The sequence below is a fragment of the Aspergillus aculeatus genome, assembly GCF_001890905.1.
Source record: "Aspergillus aculeatus ATCC 16872 unplaced genomic scaffold ASPACscaffold_1, whole genome shotgun sequence".
NCBI lineage: Eukaryota > Fungi > Ascomycota > Eurotiomycetes > Eurotiales > Aspergillaceae > Aspergillus > Aspergillus aculeatus.
The window spans coordinates 1,820,527-1,834,837 of NW_017962976.1; the positions used below are offsets into that span (position 1 = coordinate 1,820,527).

The 14,311-nt window shown below is 53.7% G+C and overlaps 7 protein-coding genes across 7 annotated transcripts; 3 read left to right on the forward strand and 4 right to left on the reverse strand.

Annotated features, from left to right (window-relative positions):
• Positions 1-11: 11 nt before the first annotated feature.
• On the reverse strand, positions 12-772 carry ASPACDRAFT_56252 (uncharacterized protein; the record flags this gene model as incomplete). The annotated part of the gene is made up of 2 exons (XM_020203105.1): positions 12-523; positions 631-772. 2 exons carry the CDS (start codon positions 770-772, stop codon positions 12-14), a joined length of 654 nt encoding a protein of 217 aa, XP_020061160.1.
• A 737-nt stretch (positions 773-1,509) lies between these two features.
• ASPACDRAFT_74391 (uncharacterized protein) lies at positions 1,510-4,674 on the forward strand. Its single transcript, XM_020204203.1, has 2 exons — positions 1,510-2,112; positions 2,233-4,674. The coding sequence occupies exons 1-2, from the start codon at positions 1,846-1,848 to the stop codon at positions 4,303-4,305; spliced, it is 2,340 nt and encodes a 779-aa protein (XP_020061161.1). The 5' UTR covers positions 1,510-1,845; the 3' UTR covers positions 4,306-4,674.
• A 173-nt stretch (positions 4,675-4,847) lies between these two features.
• Positions 4,848-7,125, reverse strand: capA (adenylate cyclase-binding protein). The gene is made up of 4 exons (XM_020204204.1): positions 6,922-7,125; positions 6,571-6,820; positions 6,214-6,515; positions 4,848-6,160 (listed from the first exon to the last, which is right to left on the reverse strand). Exons 1-4 carry the CDS (start codon positions 6,966-6,968, stop codon positions 5,128-5,130), a joined length of 1,632 nt encoding a protein of 543 aa, XP_020061162.1. The 5' UTR covers positions 6,969-7,125; the 3' UTR covers positions 4,848-5,127.
• A 387-nt stretch (positions 7,126-7,512) lies between these two features.
• ASPACDRAFT_49195 (ribokinase family protein) lies at positions 7,513-8,844 on the forward strand (the record flags this gene model as incomplete). The annotated part of the gene is made up of 3 exons (XM_020202217.1): positions 7,513-7,582; positions 7,659-7,919; positions 7,982-8,844. The coding sequence occupies 3 exons, from the start codon at positions 7,513-7,515 to the stop codon at positions 8,842-8,844; spliced, it is 1,194 nt and encodes a 397-aa protein (XP_020061163.1).
• Positions 8,845-8,972: 128 nt separating this feature from the next.
• On the reverse strand, positions 8,973-9,375 carry ASPACDRAFT_38380 (uncharacterized protein; the record flags this gene model as incomplete). The annotated part of the gene is made up of 3 exons (XM_020200437.1): positions 8,973-9,033; positions 9,108-9,290; positions 9,353-9,375. 3 exons carry the CDS (start codon positions 9,373-9,375, stop codon positions 8,973-8,975), a joined length of 267 nt encoding a protein of 88 aa, XP_020061164.1.
• Positions 9,376-9,768: 393 nt separating this feature from the next.
• Positions 9,769-10,989, forward strand: ASPACDRAFT_38381 (mitochondrial 54S ribosomal protein mL44; the record flags this gene model as incomplete). Its single annotated transcript, XM_020200438.1, has 1 exon — positions 9,769-10,989. The coding sequence occupies one exon, from the start codon at positions 9,769-9,771 to the stop codon at positions 10,987-10,989; it is 1,221 nt and encodes a 406-aa protein (XP_020061165.1).
• Positions 10,990-11,337: 348 nt separating this feature from the next.
• On the reverse strand, positions 11,338-13,077 carry ASPACDRAFT_1878001 (basic secretory family protein; the record flags this gene model as incomplete). Its single annotated transcript, XM_020198124.1, has 3 exons — positions 11,338-11,590; positions 11,630-12,413; positions 13,045-13,077. 3 exons carry the CDS (start codon positions 13,075-13,077, stop codon positions 11,499-11,501), a joined length of 909 nt encoding a protein of 302 aa, XP_020061166.1. The 3' UTR covers positions 11,338-11,498.
• Between the last annotated feature and the right edge of the window lie 1,234 nt (positions 13,078-14,311).

The following is a 14,311-nucleotide window of genomic DNA, read 5'->3' on the forward strand; positions in this document are numbered from 1 at the left end:
GCCTCTTTTTTTTACGCTGATCCAACCATCCGTTGCACCCGACTCAGCAACACCGTACTCTCCCTCCCCAACCTCCTCTTCCCACTCTGGTCCGGCTTCTTAGCCCGAGCCATGGCCTCCCGATCTTTCTGCCTAAACTCCCTCTCCTCCCTCCGCCTCTCGGCCTCCTTCTTCCGTTTCTCCGCCAGCTCCAACTCCTTCGCAAAAGCCGACGGCTTCGGTTTCCGGACCCGGCGGCCCCCCCGCGCATCGCGGCCGCCGTTGTCCGCTCGTTGACCAGCAGCAGGCTTGGGCGTCGGCTCCGGCTCCGGCTCGTTCAGCATCGCAATTCGATCCGGGTGCAGTTCCAGGGATGCGGACGCGGGCTCGGGCTCGACTTCTTCTTCCTCCTTGTTGCCATCTTCATATTGATCGGCCGTGTAGATGGGCTTGGGCGGGGCCGCCGCCAGCGCTTCCTCGCGGATTTTGGCATACGCTTTCTTGACCTTGGCTTTTTGGATCAGGTCGGATTTGATCTTCTGGGCTATTTTTGGGGTGGGTGCTTGTTAGCTAAGTGCTATAGAAAGATAAAAAGGTGCGGGAATTTGGAGGGGACATGACGGCATTGCGGATGGAAGAAATGCGACATACTTTTGCGACGATAAGTGCCATCGGGTAGATTGGCAGGGCCGACGGAGAAGCCCTTTCGTTTTTTGACTGGCGCATCGCCGGCGGTTGCGGCTGGTCGCTTTTCTTCAGAGTTGGTCTCGTCGCGGGTGCGTTTGGGTGCCATGGTGGATTTTTGAGGGGGTGGTGATGGTTGTGGTTGTGATTGTGGTGGGTGTGGTGGTTATAGTGGTGATGATAAATGTTTAAGGTGTGATTCTTGAAACTTTGTGGTGTGTGCCTGTCTAGCCCGGGGTTTCAAACGGACAGCAAAAAAAATGGACGTGATAAGGCCAAGTTAAGACGGTGTAGGTCACACTGTACGAAAGAAAGTATCGGGCAACAATTGCGACACTTTGCTGTCCCACCTGATTGTTTCTCTGGGAAAAGGACCAAAAAAAAAAAGTTTAGCAGCAGCAATGGGGAGAAGATCCCGTGCCGCAACGACCGCCGGAAAAAGTTGGAGTCGTACAGGATTGACCTCGTCAGGTACAGTACATTTACAGTTCTCCTCGTAACAAGGATTCTTTGTGAGTTGTCACCAACAGACAAGTGACACGATAGCTCGGGTGCACACAATATGGCAGAAGTTAGAATGTACTTAAAGAGGAGAAACAAGTCATATTTCCAGAAGAACTCGTGGGACAAGGAGAGGGGGAAAGCAAGAGTCATGGATTGGTCTGGATTACTGTACCGTCATGGGGGGTATTGAATCATTCCGCCTTTTCGCCCCCCTGCGGCTTCTCCTCATTCTTCTTATTCTTCTTTTTATGAGCTCGACTACTAACTTAACTTGCTCGTACTACTGACCAACTACCACCACCACCATTCTTGCTGCAATCCCATCAAGATACCCGCAACTGCAGTGGATCTTATTCTTTACTGACTGTCTTGGTGGTGTTCTTTGCTTGTGTACTTACTTCCATCTTGATCGGTTTAGCTTTGCCATCACCTTATCATGTTGTAACCGCCTCATCCCGCGGTCGATCCATTCAATTCCGTCCAGGTCATACTCCACCAGTCCACCTCACGGTGAATCCTCCGCCACTTCGGCCTGACGTGCCACAGCACATCTCTGATCCTTCCCCTTACCAACATATTAGACTCCTTGTTCCCTTTCCTGCAAGCTCTTCTACCTTTTAGGGCTGAGATGTTTGCCGTTTCTGCACCTCCCATTGTCCGTCCCATCTTCCGGTGACCATGCCAATCTTTCAATATATGGACCCCGAACGGTCCAGTGACTTATGGTCTGATGACCATTGCTCAGGTCAAGAGACTCAAAATCGAACCTTAGCTCCCAGGGAGGACTCTCATATTTCTTCCTCTGGGTTGCGCCCCTCCTCTAGGGACCAGTATAGTAACCCCGAAGGTCCCTCGCCGTTCGATGTATATGACGCAAACGACCGCGGGAAATCTATAGAGCGGTTCGGAAATATCGACGATTTGAAATGGATTCACCATCGCTCCGTATGTCTAGTTATCCTTGAAAGTCGAGTCTTGCTGCAGCACCTCTCACTGTCGAAAAAAACTCCTTATTCAACCTATGTAAGGTTTGCAATGATATACCTGCTAACTTGATGGAAACAGCTGGGAGAGGCGAATGCCAGTCACGAAGCTCCCCCTTATATTCCACAAAAATACTCCGCTATGAGGGATCAACTAATAGAATTAAATGATGCGAGTGATCAGCTCCCTTCAGACGACCAACAGCTGGCGTCTCCTGCCGATATTGAGCGTCCTCGTTCGGCCCTACACTCTGGAGATTTCCGAGAAGGTAGCTCGCAGAACCAGATTCGACATCGATCACAAGACCCGGCATCGCCTAGCTTTGCTCACGACGTACACTACTCGCCTTTCAGCTCTTCTCCGACTTCCCCCTGGTTCAGCACAACCGTGTTTTCTGCTGGCTCTGAACGACAAGTCCCATCACATCCATCTACAAACCCGGCAGCACGCTCTCGTGCCCCCTCGCTGGGATCGTTCTCGTCAAGTTATGTACTCAAAGCGCCCACGAGTCCACTCGTGCACCAAGCCAACATCACAGATCTGGACTTCTCTCCACGACCGGAACATTTTAGCTATATTGGCTCCTCTGAGAAAGCCAGCCGCCGGCGCACACTTCCGCCAGAGACTTTTCGAGACATGCAGATTCCTGATTTTACCCATAGACGAGAGACGCATCTTCATTCAGACTCATTGATGAGGGAATGGAACAAAGCCTTGACCCATCAGTCCCAACCACCAAGACGGTCTCTGAACTCGGGTTATACCCTCCAGCTTGCTTCGTCGGTTCAGACAGCGCATTCCAAATTTAGGCGACCCTCTATTGGCTCCGAGGTCTCGTCCAGAGCATTGGCGCCAATGGTGGGCTCATACGAGGAGTCCATTCTTCGAGGAAGGATGTCGACGAACCCTTCCAAACCGCTGGACTTCACTGCACAGATAGGGGTTCTGGGTAAAGGCAAATGTAAAGGCAGCCTTAAGTGTCCGCCCCATGTCACGATTCCATTCCCTGCCGTGTTTTACAGCTATCCCACCTCAGGATGTGGGCGTTCAATATCGGACGATAGCCCCAGTCCGTATGTGGGCATGATTGACCTTGATAGTTCCCTTCCCAAGGACACATCGAGCGACACTCGACGCCGGAAACACCGTCATCAAAGCCCTGGGAGCATGCATAATGACCAACACATCCGGTCTCCACTTGACGCAAGGTCGAATGATCAAGAGCTTCTACGTCTTTTGGAGAAAAAGCATAGAAGGGCGGAGTCCCCAAAATCGCCGCCGGGCGGCTGTTATCGGATCCCGCAGCAAGGCCAATTACAGGTTATGATAAAGAACCCGAACAAAACTGCCGTCAAGCTGTTCCTCGTTCCTTATGACCTCACTGATATGGAGCCCGGAACTAAGACGTTCATTCGCCAACGGAGCTATTCCGCAGGCCCCATAATCGATATGCCCCTGAGTGCGCGAAAGAATTACGGGACGGATCGTCCTGAGGCATCTCTGAATGCTTCGGAAGATCCAAAGGACAAGCCAATTCTACGTTACTTGATTCACTTAAACATTTGCTGCCCTTCAAAAGGTCGATTTTACCTGCATTCAAGTATCCGTGTTGTCTTCGCCAACCGAGTACCCGACGGCAAGGAGAAGCTACGAAATGAAATTCAACTTCCTTACCCGCGCTATTCACCTTACAAGGCCTCACGAGAGGCCCACCCAGTACATTCGAGTTCTGTGGGCGAGAAGCGGTCGCGAAAGTCAACGCCTGGCCATCCTTGCCATCCTGGGAAGCCTGAACTTCACGGCTCTGCCGAGATGTCTCAGCCAGGCTACCCGTCCCATTTCCAATGCAACCCGTTCGCACGGCATATTACGACTCACGAGGTGTCCACTCTTCCAAGTGACGGGAACTTCGTTGGGCGCGAGCCGTCGCCACATCCTCTCGCAGGCCGCCTACCAACGAGAAGGCACGTCAGTCCATCTTACGCAGACGCTGAGCTGCGCAACACTAAAGTTGGGCTGTATAGCAAGCTCCATAAGGGCGAGCACGGCTACGGCGGTTATTCGCCCGGTGGAACCGAAGTCGGTGACAGTCTCCTTGCACAGCGACTAAGGGGCCTGGATGTCCAAAGACATAAACACTTTCATCCCCACTGATTTGCTCTCGATGAGCTAAGCGCTGATGTGTAAACTGGTCTGTGACCGTTCCAGCGCGATCGGTAAAATCTAACATTCTTCCGTTCCCTTACCCGCCCTCCGAAGGCGATGTGTACCTCAACCGGTATCCCTTACTTTTGCGGTGATGCTTTAAAGATCACACCCTTCCCCCGCTAAAAAGCAGCTCATACGAATGGGATGCAGGCTCATCTCACGATCTGTTCATATCAGTGTCCGTTTATATCCTTTGCTAAATACCGACCCGGGCCAAAGGGTACGAGTACTCCTATCGGACTAGCTTTCTATACCCAACATGTCTATAGCTTTCATAATCCCCTCCTTTCTGAAATCGTCGCCACTGTGTGTGCTCAGGGAACCGTCACTTTGCGCGGCTTCGAGGGCGCCGGACTCACTTATCTGTTCTTTGATTCTCTTGGGGTTCGAGCCCCAAAGTAATAGCAGCTCATTCTACGGCACTTCTTTTGGTGCGCTGGCGTTTGTTCAAGGAGTAGATGAATATCAAATTTGATTCTTCTTCTTGCAGCCTATCGTTGAAGTAGTCTTTTCTAACTGTGATGATTCCAGGAAACAAAGGTCTGAAAAGCAGACAATGTAGAAGGCATATTCAACACCAAAAGAAAAGATTGGATTTAAATAGAAACAGATCTATCTACAATATACGGCAATGGAGGGGAGAAAGGGATCTTCTTTTCTCTCCCCCATGCCACATCTACCAAATCGAACCTAAGCATCGCGGAGGAGGGGTAGTCGTCACACCCGCGAAGGAAACGGATCAAGTTTGTAAGCTGAACGTCGGGACTTCTAACCCGCGTGCTCGACGATCTCGCTGACCAGGACTCCATCCTTGACGTAGGACTTGATCTGCTCGGGAAGCGGGCACTCCTTGGTGTCGTCGTCGGTGCCCTCCTTGGGGGGCAGCATGACGTTGATGGCGGTGGACTTGCTAGAGAAGACCTCGGTGGCCAGGCTCTGCTGGCCGAGGTAGACGGTGGCGCCGTCGACCTGGTCGAGGAGCAGGGTGGGGACGACGCCGTCGATCTGCAGGGCGAACTTGGCGGACTTGATGACGTCGAGGCTGCTGACGAGGGAGTCGACGATGATGGACAGGCCGGTGCAGTTGTCGATGGAGATGGCGTTGGCCTTGTTGCTGACCTTGATGATGGTCTTGTTGCAGCGCGAGATCAGGATCGACTGGTTCTGCTGGGCGTTGATCTCGACGATGCCGCCCGGGTTGTCGAAGTGCTCGACGAGCCACTTGTTGCCCTCCAAGTCCTTGCGCGGCGGCTTGCGCGAGCGCATGCTCTCGGGCTTGGGCTTGGTGCTGGGCGGCGCCGGGGACCGGGCCCGCGACGTGGGCGAGGAGACGGAGCTGCCTTGCGAGCTGGGCCGCTCGGGCACCACGGAGCTGGTCCGCAGGCTGGGGTTCTTGTGCGTCATCTCGGACTTGTCGACCTTGCGGAGGCCGGAGGTCACGGCGTTGCCGCGGTTCAGTTGGTCGAAGACGGCGGACATGTCGGGGCTAGAGCCCGGGGCGCTGGAAGGAGGTGGGGGGACGCCGGGGGGCGGAGGCGGAGGCGGGGGAGCGCCGCCATTACCGCCAGAGACGTTGATAGTAGGTACAGGGGGAGGGGGAGGAGGAGGGGGCGCGGATCTACTTTCGCTGGGGAATGAGGCAGAGCTGCTGCCGCTCTTGACCTGGCGGAGGGCCTCTTGGGCGTCGATGCCGTCCTGGTCGTTCCAGGTCAGACCTTTGGGGTAGTGTTTCTTGAGGTAGGCGGCGAGGGATTTGAAGATCTGGTAGTAGGCTTGGATGTATTGGACATGAGTGCGGTCCCTGAAAGGGCAACGTTAGCAGATGCCAAGCTGGAGTTTGGGTGGAGTACGTACTTCTCCTTGTAGTCCTTCAGTACTTTGTTGCCATAGTATTCGATGCCGCCAACAATTTCAGTGACGAAATCAGCAGGCTTGCTGGCAAAGAACCAGCCAAGAGCAACAATGCCCTCCGCTACTGCGCTCAGGTGGTTAAACAGATGCGACGCCCGGTTAGACTCGCGGATGTTATTGATGCTGTCCGAAGCATTGTGAAGCTCCGTCATGAGCTCCGGGGGCTGCTGGTCGGGCTTCTTGGCTTTAGTCGAGACGTAGAGGTAGGTGCGCTCGGCTTCGAAGGCCTGCTGAACGGCTCTCGACTAACAAAAAGCTTTAGTTGAGGGAGCATGAGTTAGATTAGATAGCCCGACGTACCTGCTCGCCGACCAGTCCATTAATCTTCTGTCCCAATTCCACGAAAGTCCGCACGTCTCCGTTGATCAGTGTGTCGAAGTCCTGGATCTGTGGCGGCACGGGAGGAGCTGCGGGGGTAGCTGGAGGAGCCGCCTTTGGAGTCTCAGGAGTGGCCGTCTCAGGCGCAGCGATAGCACCGATGGTTTTGGGAGAGTTGGGGTCGTCCAGCGACATCGCCATGTCTTCCAGGCGGGAAGTCGCGGCTTCCAGCCTGTGGTGAGGTATACATGGTCAGTGTCATGGGGGGGGCATTGAATGAAGTCTGAAGGTTGAATTTCCAATACATCCGGCGCTTGGATCGCAATAACTTACCGCTTGATGAGGGTTGTGAGATTATGCATGTGGCTTCCTGACGCCATCTTGAAAGCCCCTGTTGAAGTAAGGAGGTAAGTATCGGAGAATAATCAGGGAGAGACTAGATCAGAAGGATACGGGTTGAATGCAAGCTGTGCAATTCAAATGATGAAAAGCAGCAGCAGCAGAAAGAAAAGAGAGAGTTAGGCTGCTGAGCAGAAGAAGGGAAATGCTGTGGAAGGCAGCAACAATTGCGAGTGAGGATGTCAGTGGGATGATGTTGATTGACAGATGATGCTCCCTGAACCAACAACCCCCCCGGCCCGCGGTGCCTGAGGCTAGAGCATCGGGGCGGTGGGCCCAGCCACAGCTTACCGTAGCTATACTGTACTAATACCCCCCCGGTAACCTTTCAGCAGCCAACGCTCGGTCTCTGCGCAATGACGTTGCTGTATCAGCCCGTAATCAATCCGTCCTTTCTTTCCGATAAGCAAGAAATCATACTCGTACAAGAATAGTACCTTACTTACTTCCCCTCCCCCCCCGCCCATAGCATACTACACCAAAATATAGACACGTTGAGATAGAGGCGATTGTCTCCTGGGCACAATGGCAGACAACAATAGGCTCTCGTCCGAAGACAAGGTCGATTTTTGCACCCTGGGCATGTTCATCCTTGGTACGCTAACTTACACACGTTTGTTGACCACCATCTTTCCAATATATACTTACTGGCACCCCATCGATTATTGTAGACGACATTGACTTCGAAGGAACAAGACCCCCCGTCAAGAATGTCCTCGGTGGCGCTGCATCTTATGCAGTCATTGGCGCACGCCTCGTTGCTGGGAAAGAGTATGCGCGATCCGTGAGCTGGATTGTTGATGTCGGATCCGACTTCCCCACAGAGGTTCTAGATGTTCTCAGATCCTGGGATACAAATTGTATCATAAGAGAAGATCATGGGCGACTTACCACAAGAGCCTGGAATGGCTACGGGCCGAACGAAAAGAGGGGTTAGTACATTTGCATTCGCTTCTGTCCGTCAAGCTCATACATGACTGATAAGTTGCTCCAGATTTCAAGTATTTGACACCCAAATTGCGGCTAGAGCCGTCAATGCTATCGGACTTACAAGTGCTTTCAAAGACCTTCCATATGGTCTGTTCCTCGTCACGCTGTATGTCTATTGTGCAGGAAATCTTGCGACGGCGGGAGCAGTTACAACAAGAGGGCAACGTACCCTTGTCTGTCTCGGCCACGCAGCGACCTGTCTTCGTCTGGGAACCTGTCCCAGACCTTTGCACTCCTGAAGAGCAAGAAACCTTCTTGGCTGCGATAAAAGTCGTAGACGTCGTGAGCCCTAATGAACTAGAGCTTGGGATTATGTTTGGCCAACCCGGCTGGAGCGAAGAGACAAGCTACGGGAAAGCTATTGTGGAGAGGATTCTTTCCCAAGGCATTGGGCTTGACGGGAATGGACATCTCGTTATCAGAGCTGGTAAAGATGGCAGCTATTCGTTTTCCCGAAAGCAGAGAATCTGGCTGCCCGCGTACCACCAGCCCGATACGTCGATGCCGTCGCCTGTGGTCGATCCCACTGGAGCCGGAAATTCATTCCTGGGAGCATTGACTCAAGGAATGGTCAGCTCGGGTAGGGCTCCAGCCAATATTGTCGATTTGGTGCTCGCGCAATCTACGACCTGGCGAAGAGCAAAGGAGGCTGGCGGCGCCCATGAGCATTTCCTATCAGCTCTAGTCTTCGCTACCGTAGCGGCGAGTTTTGTGGTTGAGCAGATTGGTGTACCGCAGGTTTCTACATCTACCGATGGAAGAGAGCTTTGGAACGAGACTGAGTTCACGGAACGGGTCCGCCTGTACACACAGCGCTTGTATCGAACACTTGAAGAGTCTCCTCAGAAGCACTTGCAGATCAACTGACCGGTTGAAGAACGCCCTTCTATTGTCGTACAGCCCTCAAAAAACGATGAAAACAGAACCTATCATGCCACAGGAGACCTTCGCAATTGCATTTTATCCCACTCGCTTCTTATTCCCTGTCAACCACATTATGAGTCCTGCTTCGAGGCTTGTTGTTTTCTCTCGTGTTCGATGATTTCCCTGCTCCAGCTACATAGACGAGATAGAGTCAATGACCAGATGCTTAGAAACGCTTGACAGGGGATTGGCTGGGTTGAACTGACTAGCGACTAGGGAAGAATCTGCCAGGCTCGGGCATCTTGTCGCGGTGCTCACGGTCGGCGCTGATGCTCCAGACAGTAGCAGCAATGCCAATCACTGTGGCACCCATGATGGCAGTGTTGAGCTTCCAGTTCGCGGGTTGAGCATACCAGCCTCCGGCGGGAGACCAGACTTCCTTGGGATACCTGCGGGGGGGCCATCGGTCAGCGCAACACGGGGGACTTCATCAATTCAAAAAATCACATACGGGATCTTTCCGCCTCCACCCATGGTGATCGAAAGTATATGAATTGAGCGGGTTGGGAAAAACTTGGACAATGGCTCGCTAGAAAGCGTTGTTCTGGCGGGTTTGAAGCCGAATTGGCCGTCGTTCGTCCCTCCAGTCCCGGTCCCAGACCCCGTGACGCTATGTCTGTAATAGGTTTAGCGCTCCATGGGCGACTTTCTCACACGACCGCCAAACCCAAACCCCGTGACTTCCGCCGAAGTTGTTGCTCGCTCAACTTTTCTCTGGCGACCAAAAGTTCGTACTGACAGCCCGTCGGACGACCCTCTTCCCCTGTTTCTTACCCCCCAAGCCCCGACGCAGTCCTTAACTGGATATACGGTCAATCGCTATTTCTTTGGCTTAGGGTGCCTGTCAAGTTCACACAAATCGCACAGATGAAGAGACTGCACCTCCAACGATGGAGCAGCTCGGTCCTTTCGCCGCAGGTCCGGGCTGGAAGTCGACTGCAGCGACGTATACAACACGGTATCCGGTATCAGACGACGACTTCTATCCCTGCCACGGCTGCTGAGGCCGAACAATCGATCGAGGAACAAGCTCCTCCCGCAATAATTCGCTCCCCTCGCTCAAAAGTCGCCAAGCACTCCCTCCCTTCTCCGCCTGTCAAGGCCGCACGCGAGTCCGCGAAACTCGCTGCGCTCCATGCACGACTTTACCTTCCTTCACGACTTCCTCTTGAGACCCTTGCTCGCTGTCTCGTGGACGAATCGGCTGATCCTAACCACAACTTCAACAACGAGTCTTTGGCTACCCTTGGTCATGACCTCCTGACCCAGTACACCTCCGAATACCTCATCTGCACATATCCCCGTCTTCCCATGACGGTCATCTTCGCCGCCATGTTTGCCTATGTCGGCCCCAAGACATTGGCTGCTATGTCGAGGGAATGGGGTGTGGAGCTAGCTGCTGCACCTGGTGGAGAGGTCGACCCTGGCCACCTGCAGTTCACGAGAGCCGCCCCAGGTGTCGACCCGAATGCAACACCCACCGCTACGAACAGAACTTACGAGGAGCAGACGACATGGCGGAGGTCGATCACATCGAAGATCGTTTACGACGATGTTTTCGGCGACCCCACCAAGGCTAGCGTTGACCCGCGAAAACAGGCCCCGGCAACCGACCGGTACGCTGCAGGCGTGACCCCCGAAGCGGCCGCCTCCCAGTTTGTCCGCGCTGTTATCGGCGCCATCTACCTCCATGCTGGCCGTCCAGCTGCCAAGCGCTTCTTCGAGCAGCACTTCCTTTCCCGTCACCTCAACATCTCTGATCTGTTCAACTTCCGCGAGCCGGCTCGTGATCTTTCCCGTCTATGTGCCCGTGAGAACTTTGAGCCCCCAGTCGCGAAGATCCTCAGTGAGACCGGTCGCCTGAGTCGGCACCCAGTCTTCGTCGTCGGCATCTACTCCGGCCAGGATAAGCTGGGCGAGGGTGCGGGTTCTAGTTTGCTTGAAGCCCGGTCTCGGGCGGCCGTTGCTGCCCTCAAGGCCTGGTACCTGTACAGCCCGCTGGAAGTGCGTCTGCCCAACTCGATGGAAGAAGAGGGAGCCGCCCCCTGGAAGCCCGTTCACGTGGATCTGGGGGAGGTAATTGTGTAAAAAGGGGGGGGGTTCATGAGAGCAGTGTTTGGAAACGGCGTCACATTTTGATATAGACCTTGTCAAGGTGGCAATTGACGGCAAGCAACATTTACATATTATTCCTACCAATTTCGCAATTTTCGCAAGGTTCTGTACAATACGGGAATTTCTACTTCATCTGATGTTTTCTATCATGCTGTGTTCTTTTATTTTTCTTTCTTGTTATAAAGCTCGTCCCTTTTTCTTTATACCAATAGAGATTCGCAATGGGAAGGGAGGGGATGTGGAATGTACCAAAGACGAAAAATTGTTTGGGAGATCCAGGTGGCTGAATCTACATGTACTCAATAATCCAATGGATTCTATATGTTCACTCTTCGGTCTTTATATTTTTCATAATGTGTGCCTCAACTGACGAGAATATCTTAAACTCAAATGGATGGAGATGGAGGTGCCTGTCCATCCAGCTCGACATGTAATCCCACAGCTCTACTCAAGATTAATCTCACCTTCCCTCGAGTTCCCAGCTAGCGTTCTTCTTCCGCCGAGGTATCCAGATATCGACCATACTCCTCCCACAACTCCTCAACCCCGACCCCAAACAACCCCCGCCAGAACCCTTCCCCTCGCTTTTGTGACTCTTCCCCCTTCCCCTTACCCTCTCCGTCCCCGTCGTCATCCTCACCCACATACCCAACCTTCAACAACCGATCATTCACCAACCCCACCGCCCCCCTCCCGACGCGGACATCCTCCAACCAGGCCAGGAAATACGCCGTATGCTGATACCCCTGATCCCACTTCTCGGGACGCTCCGCCGCCGACCGCGGCCGCTGCCAGTGCGGCGGCGCCAACCCGGCCTTGAGGCGCACGAAGTCGGCGATCCCCTCGATCAGGCCCCCGGGCGGGTGAGGGGTGGTGTCGTCATCGTCGGGCGCCGTGTGCTGGTAGCAGTGGACAAGTTCGTGGGTGAGGACCCCGACGATCTCGGCGTGTGTGGTGGAGGGAATAGATCGCTCGGTGCAGGTCGCGATGTAGGAGAGCGAGAGGTGGATCTCTTTGTGGTCCGGGTCGAGGTCTGTGCCTTTGGTGTAGGCGACGCCCGGGATGGGGCGGAGGTGGGTGGTGATGGAGCGGGTCGGGGGGAGGGTTGGGGTGAATGATATTTGGGTTGTGGGGGGGGTGTTTGGGGTTGGAGGGGATTCTGGGAAGGAGGGGGATGATGGGGGGGATGGGCAGGTGTAGAGGGTTTGGAGGATGGTGGTTAATGCGGTTTCGAGGGTGGAGGCTAGATTGGGGATTAGGGTGAGGAAGATGGTGACGGAGGGATGGCGGAGGTCGTGGATTTGGAGGAGGAATTTGGGGGTGGGAAGTGCGGGGGTTGTGGTGATGGAGGTGGAGGGGGAGGGTGAAGTTGAAGTGGTGACCTGCTGCTGCTGCTGCTGCTGTGAGGTTGAGGTGAGGTTGGTGGTGTTGGGTGTGCTGCTGCTGCTGCTGTTTGGTTTGGTGAGGTTGGTTGGTAGTGTAGTGGCTTGGGGGGGTGGTGGTGGTAGTGGCGGTGAGATTCGGGCCATTGTGGGAGGTGAGCTATTCAGCGTGTTGGTATAGAGGTGAGTGTGGTCGGAGTATAGACTTTAGCGGACGGTTGTGCAGGTCATTTATATAGTTACTGTATAAGCAAAAGATTGGCGCGTGCACGCGAATCTACCGTTATGGTCTCTTAGTAGTGTTGAATTATGCATGCAGACACGCGGTAACATTAGCATGCCGCATGGTCTCGACAGGATCCACCATCCATTGTTCCTCCGACTCGGAGTCGGTTCCACTTGGTGAAGTAGACAAGATGCAGCGCCTGCAGTCTATGTTCCGTGCACCAGCAAGAATAATCCTGCAGGTCTGCTTGTGGTTTGCCCGGCCATGGCATGGCAGGCTCAGCTGGTCCAAGTGTCTGTTCGTCGGCCAAAGATTGGCCCGATCCAGCCCCGGCGCGTCGATCCGGTGGAGTTGCTGCAGTTTAATCGATCAAGAACTCATGGTACTCAGTAGTTGGAAGATGGTCGGGACAAACAATACTTCAAACTTGGAGAAAACTGTGATGCGACTCATTTTGCAGTTGTAAGTTTTCTCTCTTGGATACATCCACTGCTGTCGTGGTTTTTGATTGTAGGAAGAACCTATGGGATGCGAAAGTATATAGTACTAGTGGAGCGGAGTCGCGTTCGAGTTTATATCTTCCCCCGCCCCTTTTCGTCGTGCAAGATCTCATCAGGCTTCGACTCATACCATGCATTGCTACACAAAGACCATTAATGATCACTCGTATTCTACAGAGTACTAAGACTTGAATGGTAGAAGCAATGAGCCACTACCTGCACCGTCCGTGGACTTGCGTAGCTGACAGTGCCGTCTCTCCCCCCTTCGTTTCGAGTCCGCAAGGGAGACACCACCACAAGGGCCAGGGAAAACAGGGAGCTGATACTATCGAAGAGGATCACCCTTTGATAAAGTACAAGCCTCCGAAAGCATCATCTTGGGTTGGGCAGCTTCATGCTGTAATAGACATAGACTACTACCCAAGCGACTGTACGTATCTACCTAATTATATGTAAGTTAGTTAGCTGCCATAACAACTCGGCTTGCCCAAAGCGGAGCAACCATGGCGCCGGCGGCGTTGCGGGTAAACAAAGCCAACTGAAAAAAAAGTTTCAGGGACAATAACAACAACAAATCATCATTACAACCACCACTTTCTCTCGTCTTCCGCCACCCCACTTCCCACCTCCTGGCCTCGACATCGCTCACCTAGAAATAATCCCCTCCTCTCTGCCTGTCACACTTGAAGTGCTGATATCCCTTCACATACCAATCTCCTTGTCAGGGCTCAATTGATCCGTCCCTCTCCCCCCGAAGTGGAGTTGAATTCATAAGCGCTTATCGCCGCGGTTGGTCGCTTATCGGCCTAGACTCAGGCTCCTTCCCCTCGATAGTTACGACTTCCTTCCCATCTTCAATCAACCACCACCACCTCCACCACCACCACCACCGCATCTCTCCCGACCGACCCTCATCCGCTCCTTCTCTCCTCACAAACGACCTCGTCGCCGCGACTGCCTTAATTCAATTCAATTATTCGCGCACCTGCCACACGAAGCACACTGTTCACAGGTATGAATGACCTCGACTTCGCGCGCCCCCCCCCCCCCCCNCNCNCNCNCNCNCNCNCNCNCNCNCNCNCNCNCNCNCCTCTCTCTCTCTCTCTCTCTCTCTCTCTCTCTCTCTCTCTCTCTCTCTCTCTCTCTCTCTCTCTCTCTACTACTACTACTACTACTACTACTACTAC

Coding starts and splice junctions, on each gene's coding strand:
- ASPACDRAFT_74391 (XM_020204203.1), top strand. CDS start 1,846: ATGCCAATCTTTCAATATATGGACCCCGAACGGTCCAGTGACTTATGG. Junction 2,113..2,232: donor AATGGATTCACCATCGCTCC/GTATGTCTAGTT, acceptor TGATGGAAACAG/CTGGGAGAGGCGAATGCCAG.
- capA (XM_020204204.1), bottom strand. CDS start 6,968: ATGGCGTCAGGAAGCCACATGCATAATCTCACAACCCTCATCAAGCG. Junction 6,821..6,921: donor CTCACAACCCTCATCAAGCG/GTAAGTTATTGC, acceptor ACCTCACCACAG/GCTGGAAGCCGCGACTTCCC. Junction 6,161..6,213: donor CTGAAGGACTACAAGGAGAA/GTACGTACTCCA, acceptor TTGCCCTTTCAG/GGACCGCACTCATGTCCAAT.